The 12,711-nt window shown below is 39.4% G+C and overlaps 1 protein-coding gene across 1 annotated transcript; it reads left to right on the top strand.

The window, feature by feature from the left end:
- Nucleotides 1–11,815: 11,815 nt before the first annotated feature.
- Nucleotides 11,816–12,125, top strand: LOC147380324 (keratin-associated protein 19-7-like). The gene has a single exon (XM_086414669.1). It carries the CDS (start codon nucleotides 11,816–11,818, stop codon nucleotides 12,005–12,007), a length of 192 nt encoding a protein of 63 aa, XP_086270795.1. The 3' UTR covers nucleotides 12,008–12,125.
- The last annotated feature ends 586 nt before the right edge of the window (nucleotides 12,126–12,711 follow it).

The raw sequence follows: 12,711 nt of genomic DNA, 5'->3' as shown, positions 1-12,711 counted from the left end.
TATCATATGCAAAAGCTTAGGTGATTTGCATCATCTTCTGGCCTGGAGGCCTGTTAACATTTTAAGACCCTTTCTTCAGAAAACTTATTTTTCTCTAAAGGTGATGGTCAGTAGCCACCCTCCAAAAGCATTAGATAAAGTTGCATTCCTACAGAGCAAAGGTGTGGTGGGCTATAACAAGAAAGAATTAACTCAAGGGTCCCAGGTTACAAACATTAAAGCTACTACTTATACCAATTATATTAATCAATACACTGCCAGGGACACAGCAGGTAAGGGATATGGAAACTTAGCAGCAAACATTGGCCCAACAAGTGAAAATCCCTTCACCAATACAATTTCTAATCAATCTTTTAACTGCTCAAAGGAATCTGTATTTAAACAGTTTAGAACATCTCATGCCTCTCACAGTTGGGAGGCTCTGAGCAATCACATGTGGCTGGAAAAACCTATTCAGGCAGGCTAGAGGACTTCAAAAGGAGTTTGTAGGTTGAAACACTGTCACACCCAGGAATTATTAACTGGAGCTGTAAGCTAACTCTTTTTTCAGAGAGAGGTAGTGGGGGACAGCCCCCTGCAAAGTCAGAGGTTTAGGTGAAAGCACAAAGCAGAAAGTATGCAGACTCTAGTTTTGGGGGTAGATGCTCGAGAATTTCCAGGGAGACTCCTGAGGCTTGATCCTGCCTTTGCATATGCCGAGCCTCCTTCCTCATGACCTTTGTCATGGGTGGAGCTCCTCACGCTGGCTCCTGACAGTGATAGAATTCTAGTTGAGCTATTCCAGATCCTGAAAGATGATGCTGTGGAAAGTGCTGCACTCAATATGCAATATGCACTCAATATGCAATATGCTGGCTCCCGGCAATTTGTGTTAGTCTAATTACTTTTGACAGCTTGTTTCCCCATAACCAATATCTAGATGAAGGTTTCTCCAGTAGACATGTACTTATTCAACATTTCCGGTAGACATTCATTTAGGAACTAGAAATTGGAAGGTGGAGTTAGATCATCTGGGAAGTTCTTCCAATGTCATAGGTGATAACTATCATCAAATATAATGCTATATGTTATCTAGGAATGGCTACAAGAGGGAATATGAAATGGAAGAGAGAAAACTTAGCAGAATCAGTGACCTGGTTTGTACCATTAAATGTCTAAAGAAGATTAAAATTCTAGAATCAATTGTATCAGAAAGGTGTTATTTTGAGGGTCATAGATTTTAATCAGAAATATACTGCTTTAGGCTTTCACTGGATTCTCCTTAATTGAAATGCTACTTTAAGGATATTTTTATTTAGTAAAGGATGTTGTATTCTCTTCAGTTCACTTATGTGTTTTCTTCATTAATATTGACAACAGCTTTTTGAATTACATTGTCATTTTGATCGTAGTTTTCAAAATAAGCTTCAGCATAATAACCAATGCCACATGAAGTGACATAACCAGAACTAAAATCTAAATTGTTTAACTTTGGTTTACTGATACATGCAGAGAAGAAAACTTTCTTTGGATAAGGAACAGTATTCTTTTTGAAATTTGACAGAAGGAATGTGGCATTAAGGCAGTACTGAAGTTCAGTCACTCAGTCGTGTCCAACTCTTTGCAACCCCATGGACTGCAGCATGCTAGACTTCCCTGTCCATCACCAACTCCTGCAGCTTGCTCAAACTCATGTCCATCGAGTTGGTGATGCCATTCAACCATTTCCTCCTCTGTCATCCCCTTCTCCTCCTGCCCTCAATCTTTCCCAACATCAGGGTCTTTTCAAATGAGTCAGTTCTTTGCATCAGGTGGCCAAAGTATTGGAGTTTCAGCATCAGCATCAGTCCTTCCAATGAACATTCAGCACTGATTTCCTTTATGATGGACTGGTTAGATCTCCTTGCAGTCCAAGGGACTCTCAAGAGTCTTCTCCAACACCACAGTTTAAAAGCATCAGTTCTTTGGTGCTCATTTTTCTTTATAGTCTAACTCTCACATCCATACATGACTAATGGAAAAACCATAGGCTTGACTAGATGGACCTTTGTGTGCAAAGTAATGGCTCTGCTTTTCAATATGCTGTCTAGGTTGACGTATCATTTCTTCCGAGGAGCAAGTATCTTTTAATTTCATGGCTGCAGTCACCATGTGCAGTGATTTTGGAGCCCCCCAAAATAAAGTCTCTCACTGTTTTCATTGTTTCCCCATCTATTTGCCAGGACGTGATGGGGCCAGATGTCATGATCTTCATTTTTTGAATGTTCAGTTTTAAGCCAGCTTTTTCACTCTACTCTTTCACTTTCATCAATAGGCTCCTTAGTTCTCTTCACTTTCTGCCATAAGGGTGGTGTCATCTGTTTATCTTAGGTTATTGATATTTCTCCCAGCATTCTTGATTTCAGCTTGTGCTTCATCCAATCCAACATTTTCATGATGTATTCTGCATATAAGTTAAATAAGCAGGATGACAATATACAGCCTTGACGTACTCCTTTCCCAATTTGGAACCAGTCTGTTGTTCCATGTCCAGTTGTAACTGTTGCTTCTTGATCTGCATACGGATTTCTCAGGAGGCAGGTTAGTTGGTCTGGTATTCCCATCTCTTTAAGAATTTTCCATAGTTTGTTGTGACCCACATAATCAAAGGATTTGGTGTAATCAATAAAGTGAAAGTAGATATTTTTATGGTATTTTCTTGCCTTTTGATGATCTGATGGATGTTGGCAATTAGATCTCTGACTCCCCTGCCTTTTCTAAATCCAGTTTGAACGTCTGGAAATTCTCAGTTCACATACCATTGAAGCCTGGCTTGGAGGATTTTGAGCATTACTTTGTTAGTGTGTGAAATGAGTGCAATTCTGTGGTAGTTTGAACAATGTTTAGCGTTGCCTTTCTTTGCGATTAGAATGAAAACTGACCTTTTCCAGTCCCATGGCCACTACGGAATTTTCCAAATTTGCTGGCATATTGAGTGCAGCATCATCTCTTAGGATTTGAAAGAGCTCGACTGGAATTCCATCACCTCCACTAGCTTTGTTCATACTGCTGCTTCCTAAGACCCACTTGATTTTGCTTTCCAGGTTGTCTGGCTCTGGGTGAGTGATCACACCATTGTGGTTATCTGGGTCATGATGATGTTTTTTGTGTAGTTCTTCTGTGTATTCTTGCCACCTGTTTTTAATATCTTCTGCTTCTGTTAGGTCCATACCATTTCTGTCCTTTATTGTGCCAATCTTTGCATAAAATATTCCATTTGTATCTCTAATTTTCTTGAAGAGATCTCTAGTCTTTCCTGTTCTACTATTTTCCTCTATTACTTTACATTGATCACTGATTTGTACCCATGCTAAAACATCATAAAACTCAACTTCTAATACATTTACTTTTGAGATTTACAATAATATACATAATATTCCAAATTTACTATATTATTGTCTCAATTCTTCTTGAATCCCTTCTGAGTTTGTGTGTGACAAAACTTATATGATGATGTTTAGGACTATAGCTATGATTTAATTTTAGTTATTTGAGTGTGAAGAGCTTTCAGGATAAAAATGTTAAAGTTACTATATTTAGTTCTCTATGGCTGCTTAACAAACCAGCATAAACATATTAAGTTAAAACAGCACTATTTCTTTATTCTCATTTTTGTGGATCAGAAGTCAGTCAAGGTGTCACTAAGTTCTCTGCTCAGGGATCCTATAGGTAAAATAGGACATTGGCTGGGCTGAGTTCTTCTCTGGGGGATCTGGAGAAGAATCTGCTCCCAAGCTCATATTAGTGTCAACTAGTTACTATGTTTGTATGATTGAGCTGCATTTCCATACTGACTGTCAGCTGGGGGCTACTCTCAATAACTAGATGTCACTTATATGCCTTACCACATGGCCCCCTCCATCTTCAAGCCAACAAAGACATGTCAAATCCTTTTCATGCTCTGAGCCTATGACTTATTCCTCTAGAGCCAATCCTACTTTTATAGGGCTCTTGTGATTAGATTAGGCCCATCCAGATGATCTCCATTTCTTAACCTTGTCATATGCTCAGGGCTGGTGCACTAGGGAGGTAGGGGGGGAGGTTCAAGATGGGGAACACATGTGCACCCATGGCTGATTCATGTCAATTTGTAAAGTAATTAGTCTCCTATTAAAATAAAAAAAATTTAAAATAAGGCCTCTCAAGGCCAGATAAACTAACCTTGTCATATGAAATAGCCTAATCACAGGGGTGCATGCTCAGTCCCTAAATAGTGAGTGACTACTGGGCAGTGACTACTGCAAAGAAATAGAGGAAAACAACAGAATGGGAAAGACTAGAGATCTCTTCAAGAAAATCAGAGATACAAAAGGAACATTTCATGCAAAGATGGGCTCGATAAAGGACAGAAATGGTATGGACCTAACAGAAGCAGAAGATATTAAGAAGAGATGGCAAGAATACACAGAAGAACTGTACAAAAAAGATCTTCACGACCCAGATAATCACGATGGTGTGATCACTGACCTAGAGCCAGACATCCTGGAATGTGAAGTCAAATGGGCCTTAGAAAGCATCACTATGAATAAAGCTAGTGGAGGTGATAGAATTCCAGTTGAGCTATTCCAAATCCTGAAAGATGATGCTGTGAAAGTGCTGAACTCAATATGCCAGCAAAATTTGGAAAACTCAGCAGTGGCCACAGGACTGGAAAAGGTCAGTTTTCATTCCATCCCCAAAGAAAGGCAATGCCAAAGAATGCTCAAACTACCACACAATTGCACTCATCTCACACGCTAGTAAAGTAATGCTCAAAATTCTCCAAGCCAGGCTTCAGCAATATGTGAACCGTGAACTTTCTGATGTTCAAGCTGGTTTTAGAAAAGGCAGAGGAATCAGAGATCAAATTGCCAACATCTGCTGGATCATGGAAAAAGCAAGAGAGTTCCAGAAAACCTTCTATTTCTGCTTTATTGACTATGCCAAAGCCTTTGACTGTGTGGATCACAATAAACTGTGGAAAATTCTTCAAGAGATGGGAATACCAGACCACCTTACCTGCCTCTTGAGAAATCTGTATGCAGGTCAGAAAGCAACAGTTAGAACTGGACATGGAACAACAGACTGGTTCCAAATAGGAAAAGGAGTACATCAAGGCTGCATATTGTCACCCTGCTTACTTAACTTATATGCAGAGTACATCATGAGAAATGCTGGGCTGGAAGAAACACAAGCTGGAATCAAGATTGCCAGGAGAAATATCAATCACCTCAGATATGCAGATGACACCACCCTTATGGCAGAAAGTGAAGAGGAACTCAAAAGCCTCTTGATGAAAGTGAAAGTGGAGAGTGAAAAAGTTGGCTTAATGCTCAACATTCAGAAAATGAAGATCATGGCATCCAGTCCCATCACTTCATTAGAAATAGATGGGGAAACAGTGGAAACAGTGTCAGACTTTATATTTCTGGGCTCCAAAATCACTGCAGATGGTGACTGCAGTCATGAAATTAAAAGACGCTTACTCCTTGGAAGGAAAGTTATGGCCAACCTAGATAGCATATTCAAAAGCAGAGACATTACTTTGCCAACAAAGGTTCATCTAGTCAAGGCTATGGTTTTTCCTGTGGTCATGTATGGATGTGAGAGTTGGACTGTCATGAAGGCTGAGAGCCGAAGAATTGATACTTTTGAACTGTGGTGTTGGAGAAGACTCTTGAGAGTCCCTTGGACTGCAAGGAGATCCAACCAGTCCATTCTGAAGGAGATCAGCTCTGGGATTTCTTTGGAAGGAATGATGCTAAAGCTGAAACTCCAGTACTTTGGCCACCTCATGCAAAGAGTTGACTCATTGGAAAAGACTCTGATGCTGGGAGGGATCGGGGGCAAGAGAAGAAGGGGACGACAGAGGATGAGATGGCTGGATGGCATCACTGACTCGATGGACATGAGTCTGAGTGAACTCCGGGTGTTGGTGATGGACAGGGAGGCCTGGCATGCTGAGATTCATGGGGTCGCAAAGAGTCGGACATGACTGAGTGACTGATCTGATCTGATCTGACTGGGCAGGTAGTTTGAACATCAAAAGTGAGAGTGTTGGTCGCTCAGTTGTGTCTGACTCTCTGTGACCCCATAGACTATATCCTGCCAGGCTCCTCTGTCTGTGGGGTTTTCTGGACAAGATTACTGGAGTGGGGTGCCATTTCCACCTCCAGAGGATTTTCCCAACCCAGGGATCAACCCTGCGTCTCCTGGGTCGCCTGCATTGGAAGGTGGATACTTTACCACTGAGCCACCTGGGAAGCCCCTAATCACAGGTGTAAGATCCATTATATTGGTGGAGCTGGAGCAGTGCAGGGTGGGTACACCAGGAAGAGGGATGGGTCCATCTTCACATGCTGCCTAATCAAGAGACCTTCTCATACAACCCTGAACAGCCACTTCCTGCCTGATTCATAGCAAGCGCAAAGCCCTTGCTATGATCTCTTTAGGTGTTTGTATAAACGGATTTCTTAAACAGAGCTCTTAAGGGTGCTTTTAGCTTCATCTGCCTGCTACACTCTTCCTCCAGGTAGCTACATGCCTCACGTTCTCATCGTTATAGTCCTTTTTTTTTTTTTTGAAGTGTTTTTCTTTTTTTTTTTTTCTGATGTGGACCATTTAAAAAGAAAAAAAATCTTTGCTGAATTTGTGACAATATTGTTTCTGTTCCTTTGTTTTGTTTTGGTTTGGCTTTTTAGCCATGAGGCATGTGGGATCTTAGCCCCCTGATCAGGGATCGAACTAGCAACCCTCACTTTGGAAGATGAAGTCTTAACCACTGGACCACCAGGGAAATCCATCACTTTTCCAGTCTTCACTTAGAAGACTGATTTAGGGTGGGCCTTCCCTACCTATCTGTCTACACTTTCAAGTTCCCTGTTGGTCGCTGCCCATTGCCAATCTTCCCCTCTGCTTTGTGTTTTGTTCTTATGTCACTATGAAGTATACCATTTTGATTGACAGCCTGATTGATTAGTCATTTGCCCTCTTCCCCAATAGAATGTAACCTTCAGGAATACAGAGCTTTTGTCAGCTTTGTTAACCACAGTGAAATACCACAGTGCCTAAAAAAAAATTATTGAGCACAAAGTAGCCATTCAGTAAATATTTGATGAATGACTCAGTGAAGTCTGTATTTGTTCATGGTCTATCTCCCCCATTTAAACATTAGACCGCTGGGGTTGGGGGATTTGTTTTTCTTTTTAACTGCTGTTTTGCCAAAGTAAGTAGGTAAATGTTCTCTATTATTTATTGAATGAAAGAATGAAAATAACTTGAATTTGGAGGACGCAGAAAAAGAAGCTTGACTTAGGTATAAATCCAGTTTCTGGCTTAGATAGCTGGTGATTTTTGAAGCTGTGTGCTAAGATAAAACCACTAAGGAAAGGGTGGGGGAAATTAAGCACATGGTGGGTGAAAGGGGAGATGACTGCTATTTTTTGTCTTTATTTATAAAAATTTTTCACATATTGAATTTGAAATAATTTTCAAAGCGAGTAAGTGTGCGGATGAGAAAGAAGGTGAAGAGGTGCCAGAGTTACTGCCTGATGGTGGCAGTTTTCTCAGTGAAATCAAGTGGGGATGGACCAGAGGAAGAGAAGAGGAGAGTGAGAAGTTGTTCTGAAAGAAAGACAGATGCTGGGTGTTACTGTGCTCATGGGGGAAAGGTCCAATAAAGGCAGCTTTATGGGCAGAGCTAAGCATTCAGTTTAGATGAGAGGCAACACATTCATCATATAATCCTCAGAGTTTTTCAAGGTGATGACTTTTTTTTTTCTCGGCTGCAGATAAATCCTAAGTAACTGATTTCTTAATATATTTCACTTGTTTTTGCTTTGTTTAGTCACTAAGCCACGTCTGACCCTTTTGAGACCCCATGGAATGCAGCCCACCAGACTCCTCTGTCCTAAGGATTCCCCAGGGAAGAATACTGGAGTGGGTTTCTATTTGCCTCTCCAGGGGATCTTCCAGGACCAGGGATCAAACTTGTGTCTTCTGCATTTGAAGATAGATTCTTCACCACTGAGCCACCTGGCAAGCCCAATATGTTTCACTACTTGTGCTTATTAATATAAATTTTTTTCTTTAAATATAGTGTGTATGTATGTGAGAAATAATTTTTTCAGTCAGTGCTAAGACATGAATCCCCTCATCATATTAATCTATTCTTAGACATAGACGTTCCTAAAATACTGCGGATTATATGAAGGGAAAAGGAATAACCAAATAGGTAACAATTGGAAAGTTACACTACTGGTATTATTTGAAGCAGAGAGTGAGGATAACTTATTTACTGATGTATGCAAAAGGTATAACCTGTGTCTGAACCATATTGGGTATTTAGTGAATGTTCCTAGAGGAACAATTTACAATTTCATGAGATGCAATAAGAAACGAAAGAGAGAAGTGTGTTTTTAGTATAAGCCCCACTGACATTTTGAAGAGAAAGATCAATAAAGAAGGAAAATAACAAAAACTCTTAAAAATATCACATTAAAATAGAAAACATAGATAGAAAAGAAAACACAATTTTCAAGGGCAGAAAGATGAAGCAGTAGGAGAAGTTTCTGATTAACAGAAACAAATCATTGTGTTTATGTCAAATCATTTGAAAATACCAAGAAATACCAACGAAAGAGCAAGATGTTCTTGAGGGAAGCGAGAAGTAGAAACACAAATTTGGAATCACACAGTGCTCTGTAGATGTTTAGCTAAAGGACAGTGACTCAATCTTCCAACAAGTCAATACCCCATGATTATCTTTCAGATTATACCACTGGCAAGACCACTACCCAGACCTCCAAATAGAACTATTTTTTTTTTAATTTTTTCACAGAAAATATTTTGTTATATGTTACTTGTATACTAAAAGATGCTTACTCCTCAGAAGGAAAGTTATGACCAACCTAGACAGCATATTAAAAAGCATAGACATTACTTTGCCAACAAAGGTCCATCTAGTCAAGACTATGGTTTTTCCAGGAGTCATGTATGGATGTGAGAGTTGGACTATAAAGAAAGCTGAACTCCGAAGAATTGATGCTTTTGAACTGTGGTGTTGGAAAAGACTCTTGAGAGTCCCTTGGACTGAAAGGAGATTCAACCAGTCCATCCTCAAGGAGATCAGTCCTGGGTGTTCATTGGAAGGACTGATGCTGAAGCTGAAACTCCAATACTTTGGCCACCTGATGTGAAGAGCTGACTCATTTGAAAAGACCCTGATGCTGGGAGGGATTGAGGGCAGGAGGAGAAGGGAATAACAGAGGATGAGATGGTTGGATGGCATCACCAACTCGATGGACATGGGTTTGAGTAAGCTCCAGGAGTTGGTGATAGACAGGGAGGCCTGGAAGTGTCCTATATGGTTATTTCCCCATCACTGTATCATTTACATGTGTACTCTTCATGGAGAACTATCCCAAAATAGTCCTTTTTCTTAATAGCCAAAGAAATGTTCTTGGCAGTTTTTAAATTCTCTGTAAGTTCCTGTACATACTTTGAGGTTATTGGAGGTACAATGATGGGAACAGGAAAGCTTATGTAGTTTTACCTTGACAAATTGGCTGATGTCCAGAGTCTGTTGAGTTGAAAGATATTTTTAGGGGAATTGGATTTTCTCTTTACCCATTATAGTGTGTTTGCTTTTTTCACAGCTGTTTCAAAATCACAAAATAAGACTGACTTTTAGTTGAATATAGTACAAATATATATGTAGATTAAAGAGAAAATAAAGAATTGTTCTAACAAATAAAAGGAGTCCTGAACATTGGTATTTGCCAAAATCTCAAGATATATGTGCAGTAGTATCTCAGAAAAATAAAGGACTGAAAAGAGTGTCTTTCTACAAGAAGAAAAGCAAGTGTCATAGAGTGAGTGGGGAGTCTGGTCCTTGCTGTTCTAGGTAGGAGGTAGTGTTGGCTGAGAATGAGAAGAGGTGGCAGATAACTTGCTGTTTCATGTACAAGCAAAACTTATGGCTGGAGCTTTGCTTCTCTTTAAGGAGTCAAAGCAGAACATAGAATGTAATCCCTGCATTAAATCTTATGAGAACCTCTGTTATTGAAGATAAGGCAAAATGACTAGTAGTATTGAAATTCTTCTAACTAAAGTTGATTAAAACAGAGCAATTCTTTATCACTAATAATTCTCTTCAATTTGTAGTTTGCAAAGCGCCATCTATCTATCTATATATACATGGCATCTAATACAGAGTACCTAATCACATTGTATTCTTAATTAACTGGTAGGGAAACTAGCATAATTAGTATAAATGAAGTTCAAAAATAATCAATACTCTTTTTAAATACTCAGTTATTTTGTGCTTTTTAAGAAAGTGGGACTATATAGTTGAATATACAAGGCTAACTGGTTTTAGGTCACTTGCATTTATTTCTTGCGGAGAAGGCAATGGCAACCTACTCCAGTACCCTTGCCTGGAAAATCCCGTGGATTGCGGAGCCTGGTAGGCTGCAGTCCATGTGGTCGCTAGGAGTCGGACAGGACTGAATTGACTTAGCAGCAGCAGCATTTATTTCTAATGATAGTGGGAATAAACAAAAATATAAGGCAGCTGCACACTATGGGAGAGTAAAACTCCTTAACATGTAACGTGGAAATTTCAAATTTACCTGACGAACTAAGATTTTAGCCCTCAACTATTACTAAAGATCATTGCTGCATAATTCTGTTCATCTGAGGTTCAGTTTTCTCATTGGTTAAAAGAAGTAATAAAAGACACAAATAAATGATATCAATATGATATCATAAGATATCATATTATCTTATGATAATATGAAATGTATGATAATATGGAATTTAGTATCTGGAATAAGAATATTGTTGTGGGTAGGGAGCCACTTATAATGATTAAAAGGAACTCTTTTTTTATTGCTTGCTTTTTTATTTTTTTAATTGGAGGATAATTGCTTTACAGGGTTGTGTTAGTTTCTGCTGTACAATGAAGTGAATCAACCGTATGTGTACACATATCCCCTCCCTCTTGAGCCTGCCTTCCTCCCAGCCCAATTCCACCCTTCTAGGTCATCACAGAGCACAGAGTTGGGATCCCTGTCCTATATAGCAACTTAGGAGGAACTCTTCTTAAGCAATTTTCAGTGGTATCTACGAAGCACATTTACTCTGTATGAAACATAATGCTTGAGAAATTCTTTTGACGTCAATCTGTAGCTCTTTTAAAAATTAAATAGCATTGCACTGCTAAATGTGGTTCTCAGCTGACTTTAAAAGCTTTGTTTTAAGACATATGTCAGTTGATTGTCGTTTTTCATTGAGCCAGTATTTCAGGGAAAAATTATGGTTCAATTTATGAGAATTCTTGGGAGAAGAAAAATAATACCCATGGCTTAGAAAGGAGTCAACAGTCTTGGAATGGCAAAAGGAAGGGGACAATTACAGGGTAAATGCAGTCTCGTGTGATGCAGTTTGAAGACTGAAACGTTGAAGACTATAGACGTTTGTTTATGGAGTTTGAAACTCAGAAACCCAAACAAGTAAGCAGATATAAACACAATAGTATCTTATTAGCAGTGAAATAATTTTCACTAGGAATTCAAATAAAGCAGAAAATAAAATGTGTCACATAGCTTTTAAATAAGGAGTGGCACAAATAAGTGGAAAGCATGGTTTCAAGTTAGGAAGCAAGATAGTTGACACAGTTTTCAAATAGTGTGCTCTAGTGGGTGATATTTAGAGGTGTGGCTTTCTACACCCACCAGCATGTATTATATAAATGCTCCTATGTAGTCACAGTCACAAAGCAGATCTGCAGCAGCAAGTCAAACACCATCTTGATACCATGAGTTACTATGGCACCTCCTGCAAAGGCCTGGGTTACGGCTACAGAGGCTTTGGAGGCCTGGGCTGTGGCTATGGCTATGGATGTGGCGGCTTCCACAGGCTGGGCTACGGCTGTGGTTATGGAGGCTACGGATGTGGCTGCTACCGCCCATGTTACTACAGAAGATGCTGGTCTTCTGGCTTCTACTGAATAAGCATTTGAAGATTTACAATTCGTGGACTTGGCCTTCTGTGAGACTCTGATTCATCTAGAAAACCTTTTTCCATTGCTTGCATGCTTCATTTATCCTGTCTTGATGATGAGCCTGTTATTTGGACTTCCTGGCTTTTGACATTAATGTGAAGAAAACTTGATGAACTAGATGTTGGTGTTTGATTAGTGATGTTCTGAGGGATTCTTCTGCTCTATAAGATGAAGAGTCATCCTAATCTTGCAAGTCTTTGCCTTTCAGCATCTACCATGTAACAACAAACTTTTTCTGACATAGTAAATGTGTTTTGTTTTAATATTTATTTATTTGCTTGCACCAGGTCATAGTTGCAGCACATAGGATCTTTGATCTTCCTTGTGGAAAGTGGGTTCTTTAGCTGTGGTGTGGGAACTCTTAGTTGTAGGATCTCATTCCTGACCAGGAATTGAACCTGGGCCGCCTGCATTGGGATCTCAGAGTCTCAGTCACTTGTGACCAAGGAAGTCACATAAACATGTCTTAAATTTTAATTTTTTAATCACATTAATTTGCATTAGTTCAATCATCAACCATGGCAACATTTTCTTCTTATAGCTAAGAAATTCACCAATATATTTTGCTTCATAATTATCTTTTTTTTCCTTCATTTTCTTTTCTTCTTTCCCTTACCACTTTCTTCTCATTCTTTTCCTTTTCTTCTCCT

The sequence above is a fragment of the Bos grunniens genome, chromosome 1, assembly GCF_055505025.1.
Source record: "Bos grunniens cultivar Pamir isolate PY7600 chromosome 1, Bosgru_T2T1.0, whole genome shotgun sequence".
NCBI lineage: Eukaryota > Metazoa > Chordata > Mammalia > Artiodactyla > Bovidae > Bos > Bos grunniens.
The sequence above is the reverse complement of the archived record's forward strand: the minus strand, read 5'-3'. Positions and strand labels throughout refer to the sequence as shown.

Bases quoted from the DNA above. Each gene is read 5' to 3' on its own strand.
- LOC147380324 (XM_086414669.1), top strand. From the start codon at position 11,816: ATGAGTTACTATGGCACCTCCTGCAAAGGCCTGGGTTACGGCTACAGA.